Source organism: Epinephelus lanceolatus, chromosome 15, assembly GCF_041903045.1.
Source record: "Epinephelus lanceolatus isolate andai-2023 chromosome 15, ASM4190304v1, whole genome shotgun sequence".
Taxonomy (NCBI): domain Eukaryota; kingdom Metazoa; phylum Chordata; class Actinopteri; order Perciformes; family Serranidae; genus Epinephelus; species Epinephelus lanceolatus.
The window spans coordinates 36202518-36220303 of NC_135748.1; the positions used below are offsets into that span (position 1 = coordinate 36202518).

The 17786-nt window shown below is 41.2% G+C and overlaps 1 protein-coding gene across 2 annotated transcripts; it reads right to left on the reverse strand.

The window, feature by feature from the left end:
• Nucleotides 1-845: 845 nt before the first annotated feature.
• psen1 (presenilin 1) lies at nt 846-17082 on the reverse strand. 2 transcript variants are annotated; one of them, XM_033643547.2, is made up of 11 exons: nt 16952-17082; nt 15309-15394; nt 11933-12291; nt 11438-11579; nt 9091-9158; nt 8747-8967; nt 6282-6380; nt 4221-4313; nt 3932-4105; nt 1958-2076; nt 846-1747 (listed from the first exon to the last, which is right to left on the reverse strand). In XM_033643547.2, exons 2-11 carry the CDS (start codon nt 15342-15344, stop codon nt 1592-1594), a joined length of 1467 nt encoding a protein of 488 aa, XP_033499438.1. In that variant the 5' UTR covers nt 15345-15394; nt 16952-17082; the 3' UTR covers nt 846-1591. The 2 variants fall into 2 exon arrangements, with proteins under 2 accessions (XP_033499438.1, XP_033499437.1); XM_033643546.2 differs by having other exon boundaries at nt 16948-17077.
• Nucleotides 17083-17786: the final 704 nt, after the last annotated feature.

The window sequence follows — 17786 nt, forward strand, 5'->3', positions numbered from 1 at the left end:
TGGGTTCATACACATCTCAATATATCATACAAGACCTCATTTTCATTATGTTTTAGCTCGATTTTAACTTTTTGGTTTGTTTTTAATTTGATTAAAACAGTCATTTAAGCATATGACGCTGGACAACTGGAGATTATGTTTCCCAAAAATGTTTACAAAGGTTTTTTTTTTTTATTTTTACCTCAAAATACGCACAGAATTTCTGTCATTCCTGATCTGTGTAGGAACCCCGTTAACGTTTACCGTCATGTTTCAAAAAGTACAAAGTTTCTCTTCTGCATATCTTGAAAAACAAAAACACAAATGTATCTGTGTAGTCGAAATTAATCGTAGTGTCTGATGTAGCATAGTTCCAGACAGCACCAGGCGAGCGTCGTGAGGGCAGCTATAGCCTAAAGGTTCAGAGTTTGTGACCAGATGATCACAGGTTACAATCCCTGGACAGGTTGGAAAAAAAAAATAAAAAAACAAAAGGAAATTAAATCTCAGTCAGGGTAGAGAATGAAACACACATTTCTGTCCCACAATAACAACAACGACTACTACTGAAATGCCCTTGAGCAAGGCACTGAACCTCCGATTGCTCCGGCAGAGCCGCTCAGTGACCGACAGTACAAGACTGACATGGCAGGCAAGTCTCAGGTGTGAGTGTGTCAGTGTGTGCGAGCTTTGCTCCGTCTGTGGGCCGTGACTTCAAATGTGATTCTAAAATTCAGGGCAGGAAACACGAGTGAGTGCCACAATTATACGCTTATATCTTACTGCCAGAGACGAGGAATTCTTCCACTTTTTCCCGTGAGAAAGATTCACATGCTCAAACTGTGTAAATCTTTCAGGGGGTGAGCTTTGATTTTTTTTTTTGTGTGTCTCGAGTGGGGAAACAAAATCATTCTTGACAGCGGTGAGGAAAGCACGTCTGGTAACTGACAGCTCGTACACAATCAAACTACACATTTACCAATCTATTATCAATATCATCAGAGTGTCTGTTACTTGGATGAAGGCTTTTTTAATCTTGGGTTCAGTCTGCGGGGGGCGGTGGTGGCTCAGAAGTCGTAAAAATGAAAATGTTTGAGAAAAGTCTTTGAAGGGAGATTTAATGAAACCAACTCCCTTGGCTCAACAGCTACCGCCGAGGTGTCCCTGAGCAAGGCACCTACTGTGGAGGACTGTACTGGGGAAGCTCCCAGGTATAATGTGTATGGATGTGAAGCAGGGGCACTGCTGAGAAGAAGAGCTCTTGCAAAGCTTCCCTGGATAAATTAAAATATTCCCACTAACTTCTCTTAGTTTGGATTGAGCCTGAGACCGGTGAGCGGCGATTTGAAGATGAGGTCCCAAGTCGAGTGAGAAATGTCACTTGGTTTGAAACTAAAATATTAAAAGAAGAGTGGGGAATACCCTCCCTTGGCGCCGGAAAGAAAGGCAGAACAAAAACAACTTGTGTCCCGTCATCATGAGTTCTTATGAGGGGACGTGGGGGCGGGAGGGGCCCCTGCATCGCCCTTTTGTTCCCGCGGCTGTGAGGGGACCGCTCTCGTGTTGTTGGCCAGAGGGCTATGTGGGTGAGGGTTATCAGGGCAGCATCCTGCTAAATGTAGAACTGGTGTAGCGCCAGCCTGTCCATGAAGGGCTGCACCAAGTTGTCCGTGGCAAAGTAGAAGACCAGGCCGAAAAAAATGGAGATGGGCAGAGCCGGGAGGGCTTTCTTGAAGATGGCGAGGAGGAGCAGGGTCAGACACAGGCCCTACGGGGGCAAAGAGAAAATAAAACACGGAGGAAATAGCACATGGAGACACTGTGTACCAAACAAAATCAGCTCTGAGAGGAAAAGAAACTGCCTCTTATACAATCAAGTGGTTCAAGTAAAGTGGGGTTAGATATTGTGCTGAGAGAAACAGATGAGGTTTGCGGCGACTCAGGCTTGACACCAAAATAAGCAGTTGTGGTCACTCACAATGAGGATGGCTACGAAGCAGGCGAGCGTGGTGTTCCAGTCGCCACTGGCTGTGGCCGAGGCCTTTCCCACCAGCATGCTGTAGAATATGAAGTCTCCAAGTCCCAGCTTGACGCCCCCTGAGAACACAGGAGGACAGCACGTTCAGGGTGGAGTCAATTCAAACATGAGATTCGCCTCAGCCCCACGCCCTCCAACCCCCATAGAAATTATTTCTCAACTGTAATTACCGTACAAACAAGAGCACCGACCCCATATTTACCCAACGCTTTAACTTTACAGAGCGGGGCCCCTGAATGGTGCGGACATGAAACCTAGCAATTGACATGAATAATCGCTTCCTAATCTGCTCCGACTAAAAACAGTCTGCAGCCAAACATCTAAGTCACTTTCACATACGCACTAATTTCACAGAAAAGGGAACACATAAAAACATTCCCAAAATGTTTTATGTGCTCGGAGAAGAGGGAACTGAAAGATGATGATTACACACTGAGAGAATTCACGAGTTTGGATTACAGAGCTCGGCTTCGTATTAGGCCTGGGAGGTAAATCTAAAATGATGATACTGTAGTGTTACCCTTGTGTTTGATAGTGAAACAATACATGACACTGGAGACAATGCAGGATTACTATTGTATAAACACACATATGGAAGGGCTTTATAGGAAAGAAACACATTAGCTTTTATTTAGATGAGTAAAAATTGATGAGTTCATTGACTGATAATTAATTTCGAATATTTTTATCATCAAATAATTGTTTGAAATTTTTTTAAGAATAAAAAGCCAAGAAAGGAAAGCAGAGGAGATATCAGCACACCAATGCAACTGGGCTGGACAGCCACGAAAAAGTTTTATAGGCTGAGATTAATGCACAAAAAATGTCAATTTATTTAGGATACCCATGCACAAGAAAAAAAAGTAAATAAAATATAAATGTTAGAATGGTATCAATTGAATTGTAACTCGGGAACCAAAAACAATGTGACTGTTTGTGTTGTGGCCAGCAGCTATTTTATTTTATTTTTGCTTATTTTGTTGTTGTTGTTTTAATTTAAGTGCTTTGTAAATTGATTTTTTGGGATAAAGGGGCATCTTAAATAAGATTATTCTTCTTTCTGCTCCCTTTCATTCAGATTTGGGAATGTTGTGTTTATATTGTATTGTTTTTTTTCTTTTTTTCCAATGAATGAAATAAAAATAAATTAAAAAAACAAGAGGAAAACTGCTCAAATGCAAAAAGTAATAAAAAAGAGTGAATAAAAACAGCAGCAAAAGTTTCAGTCCTTGACTTTCATCAGTGCTTTTTTAAATTATTTTTTGCACTTTTTCATTGCTTTTTTAAAAAAAATATTTTTTGCACTTTTTAAGTGATTTTTGTTACATATATATTTTTATATTATTTCTTGCACTTTGAGCACCTTTCTTTCTGTGCATGGATAAATACATTTGATTTTATTTAAATTAACTGAAATCGTTGATGTCCTAAATGTGGCCCACAAGCAAGTCAAATTAAATTAATTTCCCTTTTTTATGCTATAAAACCTTTAAGCATGTTTTTGTTCATCTACTTTAGATAAAACTTTATCAACATGTGAAACAAAATGGTTATATTACTAAATAAAAATCAAAACCCTTCATGCAGTGAGAGGCCTTGTTCTGTGCCAAGCTATACAAGTCATAAAATGGACAGTATGTAGTACTGAAATAAAGCTTTCATTATCCATCACTCAGTCAAAGTATTGTAAGAGAGACATGATGTGTTTTAAAGAGCTGACTGAACTCCAGCTTAATGGAAGGCCTAATCATTAAATTATTAAATAAATCAAAGACATCAGATGCCTCTTCATCTGTCAAACTTTAAAAGATCAAAGCAGTTTGGTTTCTGCAGACACTGAAGCTTCACTAAAAACAATAACCTCTTGATAAATTACAAAAAATAAAGTTTAAATATTTGTCTCTCGGCACTCACTCTCCTCATCGTCGTCGTCAACAGGAGGACGAGCGGAGGGCATCTGCTGGATCTCCCGTCTGGTCTGGTCGGTTGACTGGAGCGGCCCCAGCTGGTGCTCCTGCTGGCTGACCCAGGAGGAGGTGAAGCCTCCGTCGTCCTGTGACGGACTGGACGGAGCCGGGGACGTTACGGCTGCAGACAAGCGAAACCAGTTAAACTAAACAACACTGTCTGAAAGGTAACCAATCCAGCACCAGATTAAACATCCCTCTATCAGTCTGACCAAAAACTTTGACATCCGGCTCACCTTCTGGAGCCTCTTGTTGAGGTGACGCCGCTTCTGTCGAGTTCCTTTTTGGCCCATCAGTGTCTGCCATGTTGACGAGCCACACCATCGTAGCTGTGGAAGAAGCCAGAGAAGAAGTCAGAGAGTCAAAATACTGAAGGTAGGGTTGGGTCGGTATGAGAAAAAAAAACGGTCCGGTTTTTGTAAAAAAAAAAAACCGCATCAAGTCGGTAATACCGGATTTTCGCCACTTGGGGGCACAATTGACTCATTTAAAATAAAAAAAACGACCTTAGGACAACAGAGTGACAGTAACAAGTTGTTTCTTTTATTCCTTACAAATAAACTTTGCAGCTTACTCAATCAGTGCAAACAAGGGTTGCCTCCTTCGTCTGGCTCAAAGCCAAAGTGTTGCCATAGTGGCGCATTCTTTGATTTCATCAAGACTAAATTGTCCGCCATTATTGACTCCCCGTCACTATTAAACAAACTCCAGGCTACAGTAGAGGCGCATGCGCACTCGCACCTCCTAGCTCAGTCCCCGCCCCACCCCCCTCTCTCTTCTGCTTGCTGTACGCTTGGTGAAGAGGCAGACACAGGTGCTCACAGACTCGGGCTTACTATAATACTATAAGCGGAGCGGACTACATGTAAAAATGTCCATGAAAAATCCCCGCGATGTGAAAAATACATGCCGAACAGTCTTCTGTGTGACACTGGTGCGCGGAGCGGAGTCCGCACGGACGTGCTTTGCGCGCACAGGGCTTGCGGACGTCCACTTTTACCGGGCGGACCTCCGCGGCGTCTGCTCCGCGTACGTTCTTCCTGAGTATGCGGTCCGGTCGGTCTCAAAAAATAAAACCCGGTCCAAGACAGAGTACCGGTCCGAATTGGTATTACCGAGAACCGACCCAACCCTAACTGAAGGTGCTGATGTTTGTGTGACAGGCAGAATCCAAACTAACTAAATAAAAAAGGCAATTTTCAGAAAAAAAGTGTGCCTGCTTCCACTGACATTTAACTGACACTTCAGCTTCTTTCAGTGCTTCTGTTTCAACCACCACTTCAACCCATCCTAGTTCTTCAACTTAATTTTTCCAAGTTCAAACATTTGAATCAGCTTAAATGTCTTAAAATGAAGCTTCTGATGTGTACTTTTGTGCAGTCATCTTTTAGTTGAAACACTGAAAGAAGCTGAAGTGGCAGTTCAATGTAAGCAACAAAAGTGAAGGGGAGAGAGCTGAAGTGAAAGCGCTGAAAAAAGTTTACATTTCAGGTGATGTGTGAGCACTGAAAGGAGAGGAATGTCATTACAAGTGAATGTGCTGAAAGAAGATGAAGTGGCAGTTGAAGAGTAGGTGCTGAAAGAGGTTGAAGAGTCACTAAGTGGCAATGGTTCAAGCAGCTGAAGTGAAAGCTTTCAAGAGCATATGAGGTGTCTGAAAGAGGTCGAAGGGTCAGTTAAGGTCTCCCCACTGAAAGCAGTTTAAGTGATAGTTGTGTCAGCTGAAGTGAATGTGCTAAAGAGTCAGTTAATGTAAAACTGCTGAAATAAGTTGAAGTCAAATAACTAACAAGTGATGAAGTGTCATTTTAAATGAAAACACAGATTTCTGAAAGGATTTGTAGCGTTATTTGATGTCTAACCACTTTTGGGTTGAAGTGTAAGCACTTTTTAGCACTCAGAGAAGTTGAAGTGGCAGTTTAATGGAAAGCTCTGAATACTTAAGTGACTGTTAAAGTGGAATTGCTGACGGGAGTTGAGACTGTGTTCGATCTGCCAAGCACTGAATGGGGCTGAAGTGTCATTTGAAGTCAAAATTGCTCACAGGCAATTAAGTCACTTGAACTGAAAAGGCTGAAAGAAGTGGAAGTGTCGGCTGAAGGGAAAGCACAAAAAGCGATGGTTTAGGAAAGGAGTTAAAGCATCAGTTGTAAGAATGTAAGGACTTTTTAGTGCTGACAGAAGTTGAAGTGGCAGTTCTAGTTTCTGTATGTCTTCTTTCTTTGGTGTTTCATTGCCCTTCCTCTGTTCATCACAAGAAAATGTTAATGTGTCTATAATCGGTGTCAGTGTCTTACAGGAATAGATGAGAGCAGGAAAGATGGGCTCGTTCCTCTCCTGAGCCGTCTCCACCAGGATCCTCAGAGGCCCTTTGGGACAGAGCACCGCTAACAGATCTGTGAAAGAAGAAAGAGGCCAGACAAGTGATGTTAGTCACCAAACAGAGCGCTCCGTGAGAGCAGAACAAAAACAGCACCCTGACATGACATCTGCAGCAACAAGAGGCACAGACTTTACACGAGAAAGAGAGCAGGTTCACAGGTTTGATCACTCCAAAGAGAATATTAACAACCATAAACTTTCTCTTTCTTCTGTGAAGAGTTTACTTTGACATACGATGAAAAAAGGGAACTCAATTTCCAAGTTTTCAGGAATCACTCTGTGAGTCACTATGACCTCATGTCTATTTCCACTCCAGTTGCCAATTCAATATGTCTTCTTGGAAAAGAAACAAAAACATGCCTCTCTGACTATAAACACTTGGTAATCAAATACTGTTTGAATATATTGGAAAACCTTTTTCCCTGATGACCTGTGTGCACTGTCTTTTGAATGACACAAGCTGCTGATTGTGCTGCATTCACACACCATGGAAGCATCAAAACCTCTGCAAACCGGACACCATTTTTATTGTTATTTTTTGGTAAGTATATTATCTATCTACTACTCATTGGCAGGTAAGGACAAACATAAACATGCCTTTGTAATTAATACCTAATCTATAAGATCTGAACCCATTTGTAATGTGTCAGGGGAAAAATCAAAGTATTCTGACAGGTTGAGCAACCACCTCTTGGACAATGGTTCCCAACTGATGGGTCGCAGTCCAAAAGTGGGTCTTGGGTCCATTCTGAATGGACTGCAAGTGACTTTCACACATGGTAAGTTTTTAGAGTACAGAGGCTTTACGGTGCAAGCTTTTATTTTGAAGTGTTGTGTACTGTTGTAGAGTGAGTGACTAACAACGAGGTACTTGACAGAGACAGAAAACTAACTTGATGACATGGCCAAATTCTAGTATGACACTAAATATATGCAACTCTGTGGACCATGAACTAACGACTAAGGAGAATCTGGACCCTGTGGCTGGATCAGTTGGGAACCACTGATCTAGAGGTATTCACACTTCAAAAATGGCAAATCTGAACTCTACTGGACCCAGAAAATTAGTTCTGAGATCTGATCAGATCTGACCCGACACGTTTTTGCCAGATATCTCATAGAACCGACCTGGTGCATGTCCAGAGGAGAGGGACCTGAGATACAGGTCTTTTTTCATCTTACTGCATATAATTTTTATTAAAGTTAATTTTAGGAGGAGCTGGAAAGACTTGCTGGGGAGAGGGACATCTGGAATGCTTTTGTCGGCCTGCTGCCCCTGTGACCTGACTTTGGATAAGTGGTTGAAAATGGATGGAAGGGTGATGGATAGATGTCTATTTTTATTTTATTTTATTCTCTTGTCATTTCTTGTTGTTGTGATGTGAGCTGCTGTAACACCATAATTTCCCCGGGTCACTGTCCATCTTTCGTCCCCTGGCGCTGCTGCTCAACATTTTTTTCCATTTTACTTTCACTCATGTAATCTGATCCTAAATCAGCCTAATCATCGCACAGGTTCCACACAGAACACTTATGCATTTCCCTCATGATCAGTGCTGATTATGGGTCTTTCTGGGTCCACTTGGCTATTACACATAATGACAAACAGACCCAGGACCAGCGGTAATAGAACTGGACCCAACTGACCATAATAAAACATAGAACCAACAACTCTCTGTACTTCTGTTCTGATTTCCAGCTTTTCAGGTTAATTTTGTGGCTGAATATAATTTGTAGCTTCTTAAAATACGAATGAGGATATTTTGAAACAGGTGACAAGCTTTACATTTTAACACCAGCCACCAGCAATTTGACCAGCTGAGTTGCAGGTGACACCATCAGCCAGCCTGAGTCAGCCAGCCAGTTCACACTGCTGCAACTTCTCTCTGCAACGTTCTAAAGCTTTTTGTTTCGTCTCGTCGCAAATCATTGGTCTGAACTGGGCTTTAGGGTTGAGGTAGACCGGTGAAGAACTGTAACCATCAACCATCAAGTTCAGTTTTTTTCTCCCCCAGACTTCCTCTTCTCATAGATTTATCTTTCAACCCACATTTCCTCAAAGTATTTGCATTTTAGGTCTTGAGACACATCCTTCCTTTTCTCACCAGTGATGGCACTTGTTTCATACATAAAGCTGGAAAGAAAAAGAAGTCCTCTTAACAAATAAGACTGAGTATTTGTGTTAAAAGCTTCAGCCTGTTGTTCTACATGTTTTTAAGTTTGGCTTTGGTTCCAAATCCATTCCTTCCCCAGAGTTAGATTACACATTTTTAATTTTTCCTCAAGCACTGAACGAAACCAGATGACTGAACACTGGTGCACAAATAGTTGCTTTTTCTTCCTTAGAAGTACACAGAGCAGGAGAGAGGGGAGGATTTACCGTAGACAGATATAACTGCTAATATGAGCCAGGCGGTCCACTCTGGCAGGTACTTGATGAAAACCAGGGCCATGAGGGCGCTGATCATGATGAGGTAGGCCTGCTGGAGCCGCAGCGGTCCCTTCCAGTGAATACACATCATGCCCACCACTCCGAAGTTCCAGATTATTATCGCCAGGGTGAAGTAGTCCATGGCCACGTTGTAGGTCTTGAAAACCTCTCTGTTAGACAGAGCAGAGACATGACAGAACAACTCCATTCATCATCGTAAAGACTTCGACTACCTGACATTTATGAGAATGTGTGGGAACTTTGGAAAATGAGATAAAATGCGGAGGGCTTACTTGAGGTAGATATAGGAGAAGAAGAACAGCAGGAGGAGGGAGGAGAGGAAGAGCCAGCCTTGGATCACCTGTGAAGGCAAAAATCAGAGTCATGGTATTTAATATTTCCACAGAGCAGTGCTTGCAGGTGCTTGTTACTTGTGCTTGTTTTAAAGTACCTGGACAACCAGGTTGGGTGTGGTGATAACAGAGGGCAAATACAAGGAGCACCAGAGAGTTTGGACAAAGTGAAATGCCATTATGTGCTCAGCCCCACCTGTCTGGAGTTTAACCAGTCTGAGATTAACATCATTGAACAGTCAGAGCCAAACTGTCTTTAGTTAAATATATAGGTAATTATGGCTGATTTCACTTATTATCCCTGATTAACCATTTTATATTCTGTGCAAGATAATCCACAGACCTTGATGTTAGCAGTTTCATGTAGGAACTATTTTCTTTCAACCGAACTACACCCACCAACCACATCACCGTGCAGAAGGACATGTGCATCTACTGCTAGCTCACGTAGCACAACTGAGCTAGCTAATGTTAGCTTAGCTAAGGAGGATGCCACTTATGTTCACATCTGGTGCTGTTACGAGTACAAGACACTCGCTCATGAGTAGATGCACACTTGCTTCTGGGTGGTAAATACACACATGAGCCAAAACATTAAAACCACTGCAGTTGAAGTGAAAAACATTAATCATTTTGTTACAGTGCAATGTCCTTCCGAGGGACCTTGGGCCCTGGCATTCATGTCGATGCCACTTGACACACACCACCCACTCAAACATATTAGAGACCAAATACACCCCTCTATTGGCAACCGCACTCTCTGATGGAAGTGCGCCCCAGGCAGGACAGTACACCATGCCACACCACAAAAAGTGCTCAGGGATGTGACAAAGAGCTCAAGGTGTCAACCTGGCATCCAAAATCCCCAGATCCTAATCCAACTGAACATCGAATGGGCATGCCGGTACCTTTCCTCACAACCCACAGGACTAAAAGGATTCGTCAACAACGCCTTGGTGCAAGACAACACAGGACACCCCCAGAGGTCCTGTTTCCATGCCTCGACAGGACAGATGCCCCATCATAGATCGGGCTTGGCTCTGACCTATCGGCACTGGTTTGTTCCACAGATGCTGGGGGGGGATCCACATGAATGCCAGGACCAATGGTTTCCCTGCAGAACACTGCATTGTAATGAAATGATCGATGTTATTCACTTTACCTGTCAGTGGTTTTAATGTTTTGGCTTATCGGTGTAGCTCATACATTGAACTGCCCACAACAAGGCCTGTGGATTATCTTAAAGGCAGACATCTCTACAGCCATTATCTCCAACATTCGGCAACTCACACCAAAAGAATTTTGATTGATAAATAGCACTACAGGTCTACACTAATCTGTTAGTTAGCTGCACCTATTACACCTATCTATATATTCTTACAGACTCTTCTTAATGCCGACTTTTTTGTTACGTAAGAAGAAAAGCACAGAAGGCAGTAACCACATCAGTAATGGATCTGTTACAGCTAAGTGTCAGAGTAAGCCATGACAGAGTGCCAACTTGCAGACAGAACAGGAGAGAACAGGGGTGTTGGAACTGGCACACCTAGCTGGAATGAAGCAATTTTAATAGTAGGTACAGGTACGGGTAGGACTAGGTACGGTGAGTCAGAACATCTACTGGGAAAACAGTCTATTAGTACATGGAAACCTCCATCAGTCTAATGATTGTGAGGGAAACACCCTGGGTGTGTCTGAAATGACTTGTAATTTACTAGATAGTGCAATATAGTTTAGCTAAGTAGCTCTTAGCTTACAAGGGTACTTAAATACATAGCAGCCGTCTTCCCTGATATTAATAACGCAGGGCTGGGCCATAAAATAATCTTGATAGGGGATTGAGATAAAATCTAAGTTGATAACGCTGATAAGCTCTGGACATTATCACTTCATATGAATAGATCTAACAGCCTGTCACACATCAGAAATAAACACAACAACAGCCAGTCAGGCTGCTGCCTCTCCTCTCTGCCTCTGCTGTGTGTCACTGCCTGTTTACAGGAAAACGTCTGAGCTCCACACACAGCGGAGGCAATAACTCAGACTTTAGAACATAGTTTACTAAAGTCCGCTACAACAATGCTTATTATCCATAAGTATTAGTACAACAAAAGGGAGACAGTATAATCAGTTTATCAACCCAACGCTGAACAAGCAGAACAAATATGGCGTCCCAAGTCCCATCAATATTATATATAACTATATAAACATAATTATTATATTATTCATTACCAGATTTGCAGTGAACTTGACCACAGCATGTGTGATGTGAGGTTTAAGTGTTTACCTTGTAGCAGCGGTACTTGTATAACAGCACCAGCACCAAAGTCATGACGATGATCACAGTGATCATGATGGTGGCGTTCAGGATGGAGTGGAGAGCTCTCTGTCCTACTGTGTCTGTGTCTTCAGGGAACGGTGTGTAGATCCTGGAGGTGACATTAGGAAGGCACATCTCAGTCACAGAGGATAAAGAACAGAATATACAATAAAGAAAATACTGTGGTTTTTTATTACAGCTTTCTGCTATTTCCAGAGGTTTAAAATGGATATGAGATAAAGTTATTAAATGTTATGTTTAAGTGCCTTGAGTCAGATACAGAAAGCTGTAATGATCTAATGCAATTACAGTGCTGTCTTGATATTCAAACTATGTAAGTATAATATCTGTTGCATTAACTCCACCTAGTGGCACGGTGGTCGTATTGCATTTAATTCAAACACCACAGCAAATGAGCTTTGGATCTACCACAGTCTGTCAGATAAGAGTCAGAACACTCACAATCTCTGCCCGTCATTCTGCGTGTAGAAGCTGACAGATTTTATGGTCGCCACAACGACCACCATGCAGAGGGTCACGGGAACGAACAGCATGATGACGTGCTTGGCCCCATATTTCAAGGTCAACTCTTCGTCCTCGTCCTCCTCTGTTTCCACCACACGTGGAGGCTGAGCGGCGGGAGGCTGCCCGTTTTGCTCTGGTCCACTGCCACCACCTCCTCCACCATCGCCACCACCTCCTCCACCATCGCCACCACCTCCTCCAACATTGCCGCCACCTCCTCTGGATCGTGCTCTGGTCACTGCAGCCTCCTGTGGCTGCTGGGGGGGTTCAGAGGCCACATTGGTCTCCTGTTGGTCCTGAATGAGAGAAGAATCATTTTACATTTCTAAATATATTATGGGTTTTTAAGGTAGGTCAACTTTAATTCTATAATAACCCCAACACTGTATATGTGCACACAGGCATGAATACGATCAAAAGAACAACTCAAAACATGCTGACAGTAGACTGAATGCAGCAGACACAACTCAGAGTCAACAAGAACATGACTGTTCATCAAATATTACATCTAGGCGTGGTCCAATACAGCCACATTAAGGGATAAAACATTTTGGGATGTCCTAATGGGCCAATGGTTAAAAACATATCGTAAAATACAGAGTACAAAGTAACTATGATGCTCAATGCTTCAGCCTTTGTCACTTATTACGCCTCACTTCCTCCCAATGTTTCCTGTCACACCCTCATGTGAACCATCTCATAAAAAGAACATCAGATAGGGCTGTACTGAATAATTTGAAGGTTCGTTAGCAATGTTGACATTTGAATTCTAAGTCAACTTGTGAACGCTGTGCAGCCTTTTTCGCATGGCTGTTCATTCTATTTAAACCCAGCAGAGCTGCAGATAGAGATCAGGCTACACTCGTGTAACTAGTATTTCATAATTTGTAGAATTAGATTTCAGTGGATTGGAGGATTGTTTCCGACTCATTCAATTCAAATATTTCCGAAACCTCAAGAGAGTTGTTACATCCAAAAATCAAAATGTATTGGACAAAGACAGATGTGATCTCTTCCAACACTCACAACATGTTTTTAATCGAACAAAATATTCTGCTTCAATCCATATTTGGTGGCGTTTGGCCTTTCAAAAACAACATTTCACTGGGGTTAAAAAACAGTCTGCTCCCCCGTTTGCTGCACACAAGGCGAAGCATGCACCTGTATTAATAGAACGGACTAGCAGCAATCAAACAGCACCATTAATTACACTCAATTATTGAGGAAAGTTGGTTTAGTAAGAATAATACAAACTCACTTAATCCGATCACTTAATTTAAATTGCTGATGTCATAATATATGATAAATGGTAATTGGACTGCACCTGTATTGCGCTTTTCTGGTCTTAAGACCACTCAAAGCACTTTTACACTACATGTCACATTCACCCATTCACACAAACATTCACAGGCTGATGGCCGAGGCTACTGTACATGGCACCACCTGCTACTCATTAACCATTTACACACACTCACACACTGATGGAGCAGCTACCGGGAGCAATTTGGGGTTTAGTATCTTGCCCAAGGATACTTCAACATGCTGACTTGACTAATCTTTTGATTAGTGGATGACCTGCTCTATGATGAAAGACGTTTGAAGCTTCATTTGAAAAACCTCAATAGAAGCTTCAAATGTTAAAAATAAATTTGACATTTGGTACAGCCTTAAAATGCCAGAAAAATAATCAATACTTTTTTGGGTGGGTGCCATTTAATGCTTTCCTTTGAGAGTCAACAATAAGGACATAACAGGAAATTGTAGGTGAGAGATCAGGAATGACGTGCAACAAAAGGTCCCCAGCCACCAAAATTGCAAAACCGCACACTGTGACTTGCAAAACAAGATCACTTCTTGTTTCTCTCATTTACACAAGTTTCACAATTCAAAACAAAAACCATACTTAATTTAGCAATCAACCTTTGTGAGGCGTGATGCTGCCGAAATTTATGCTCTGCATGTAAGCAGTACTTGGAGTGCTTGCTTTTATGACACATGCCCCAGAGTCAAAACAGAGACACAGTGGTTCATGGTTGGTCCCTTAAACCCTTAACTCAATCTTGTCGATAAATTCTATCTTTAGACCATGTGAGCTTGAGAAAATCTGACCTCAGATAAATAGTCCAAATTTAACTCTCTGTACAAGTTATGGATCAACATACAGTGCATGTCAACAAGAAATCCTATTATCAGATCAGATACTCTTAACTCAAGCGTTTAATTTGTTTTTATAGGCAAAATTGCCTAGAAACTGCTCAAACACTACAGCAAAGTGTTATCAGGCCGTACATGTTTGCTGTTCAGACCTTAACTGGAACATTAACACCCACTAGACCAGTTTCTCCAAGGATAACAACGCTGCGCTCATTCCCACTCCCCCAGCGGATCTGTCCCGTCAGGACAAAATAAAAAGACAAATCAAGGAGGCTGTGTGAACTAAAACTGCCGGGCTGAGAGGCGAGTCAAGACATGTGGCGGCCCAGACGTGAGGCAATCTCACCAGGTACACAGAAATGAAGACAGGAGGCATCTCTACAGACTGTGCTGAGCAGTGAAAGCTGCCTCAGCTCTTTAACTGTACAAAATGACCTCACTGAGAGGTACACCACATTGTTTCTCAGTCCTGGGAATAAGGCCAAAGCTGGTCCCAAGGACACAAGAGATTCGGACTTCTCTACTGTACCAGTTACTTTGCAGGGTTGTAATACTGTGCCAGTAAATCAAAATGTTTGTTAAAAACTTCCACTAGCCATTCTGGCCTGACTGAGCTGTCTGACCTCATTGATTACATGGCTGACACTCTGACCATGATATGCCGTTTAAGACATAAATTAAATGTTTTGTTGTCGAGCCAAAAACAGAGAAATGCTGTTGTAATGTAAATGAACAGCTGTTATGGGCTAAACAAGGCTTATGGTTGCTTGGTTGACCGTGAAAGTAGAGGGGACTTTGACTTCTTACCTGGGCCAGAGAGGCCACACCTTTATTTACTGTAATGCAGTCAGCAAAGTGCCACACTGGCATTTATGTTCCTAATTCAGAGGCTAACATTTTTCCTTATCAAGACATAATCATCCATGATCACCATTTACTGTATGAAAGGCCGGATGAAACCAGGGTAATAAGACTCCTCCACACTGTGTGGCGTCACAACCTGACTGGGAAACTGACAACTCTTTCCTCACTGACTCACCAGGGAAACACTACGTTGCACTCAGCTAACACTGTGAGGTAATCATTACCCAATACATTAACACGGACAGAGATACAGATTGAGTGTTAGAGCTACTGCGACACATTCTTTTATACTGACCATATTGTTTTCAATATCCTCTGCATTGTTCGCCATGGTTGGCTCGGCAGACGCTTGTCCTCACATGCAAACCAAATTCTTTTGCCCTGGTGACAGAGAACAGGAGACAATATTCAGTTTGTATCACACGAAATAAATGCAATAAAAGGTTAATCAGTGACAACACAAGGGTGTCGTAAGGTGTACAGAGTGTTGATCCCCGGGAGGCAAATTTGAGGTTTGAAAATGACTTGCAAGTGATTTAAAAAACCCACAAAACACAGAGAGGGCATCTAATTCTGGAGCTTATCATTGTAAAAGTGGTGTTGTTGTCACAAGAATTTATACTGATGTTAGATACAAAAAAGAGCAGAGGTCTAATTATAATAATCCACCATAACCTGTCAATCACACTGTCATCAATCTGTCTTCAGCAGTCACATAAAAGACAGGTTCACACACCTTAATTCCCTGATATGCTCTTATATTTTAAACATACAAGATTTAAGATCCCCCAAAAAGTACCTGTATGTACATTCAAAGAGTTGTGATCATTCCTCATGTCCATACTGCCTGCAAGGTGATTAATTTCAAGTGTGACAATCCACAGTCCTCATTCTGTGCAGATATGCATTTTAAAGACCACCCACCCAGCTGACATTATCAGGTTCCAACAGGGTATTTCCAAAAGTTATTTTCTGATATGAAATTTCCTCTTTGTGTTTTCGCCACACAGCGTTTCCTTGCTGAGCTGCAGCGGAGGGACGGGAACACGAGGTGGGAATTTTATCCTAAAAAGACAATTGCTGCTGGAGACTAACATTAGCTTTGGCTGAACTTTAAAATACATGTTTGCACAGAACAAGAGCTGTGGGTCTTGTCTCCCACCTCTAGGAGGAGACCAATTCACAACCAGTATGAACAGGAGCTCTTTCAATGTACATGTACACTTGTAAGCAGTGGTGTAGTGGAGGGTATACACAGGTATATGGGGTATATTCACCTCTTTTTCTGGCTGTTCACAGTATAGCCACCTACTAGCCAAAAAGCCACTGGAATACATAGAAGAGTACACACCCTTCTTCCTCTGTAACCCACCCATCTACCTAGTAGCACACTCACCGCATCAACTACCACTATACCACTGGTTGCAAGTAATAGCCTATATCTAAAATACTGACTTAAATATATCCAAATCTGCCCTTTAATAAATATGCAAGCACCTATGGTGATTATATGGTGCATAAAAAGACCCTTATGCATCATCCTGTTAACATAAAAATGACAAGCTCTGACCTAAAGTAAGATTTTTCACCATCACCTCCAGTGGGGATGTAACGTTCACGGTACTGATTAAACGCCGGGAAATAATTAATTATTACGTTACCTAGTGAACTGCTGACAGCTAAATAAGACTTCTTGCTAACGTTACTTGGTAATTACTTCAAAGCTAACAGGCCGTAGCGTTAATTATCTGACTGTCTCCACTACTCATAGAGTTATTTCATCATTAGCGAGTGGCTAAAACGGCTAGTTAGCCAATAATGCCATAACGGCAAAGCAGGCAGCGGCCGCGCTGGGAGGCTCAAACGCTTCATAACTTATACAGCTCAAACAAAATATATTTCATGAAAAGCGGGTTTTAAATAATTAAACTCACCTACTGTGAACGACAGCTAATTTCCTTGGTTTTGTGTTCTGGTGTGTTCTCGAGTAGGTTTAAAACCCGGGCGCTTTCTCTTCTTTGTTGTTCCTGTCTCCACAGTGAACATCCGGCCGCTGCTGTAAACTACTTCCTGTTCCCAACCTTTTTCTTTTTTTTTTTCTTTTTCTTTTTAAATTCTCATTTTATTAATTATTTAACAAAATCCAAGACCAGCGTCAAATGAGAAAATAATAATAATAATAATAATAATAATAATAATAATAATAATAATAATAATAATAATGAAATTAAAAAGTAAAAAATGGTATAAAAAAAGTAAGATAACAATGTTTCATTAAAAAAAATCAATTAATGAAAATAATAACGTTTAAAATCAAAATTAAATTTAGAAATAAAAAATAAAATAATAAAATAATTAAATAAAAGAGTGTAATACAGATTCACTATACAGAGGATAATATTGAACAAATACAAAAGAGCTCGGGGTATAATCACACTTGTCAAAAATATTATTAAACATATAGATACAAAGTGCCTTGATTGCTGTTTTTTGTTAGTTGAATTATAGTTTATTTAAACTATAAAATTATTTAATTAAGCAGTGTCACATTTTGCTCAACACCCTTCAAGAATACTACACAAGATATATGTTTTAAATTGCTAAACTCACATTTATCTATTTTTACTTTTTTGGCAAAATCGTTGTCATTTTTTTTTAAAACAAAAACATGCCTTTATTTTTTGGGACGTTTTAAGAAACCAGACTCCACATTCCCCTATAATAATTTAAGGTCTTTGAAGATATGATCAATGACAAATCCACAAGGTTCTTG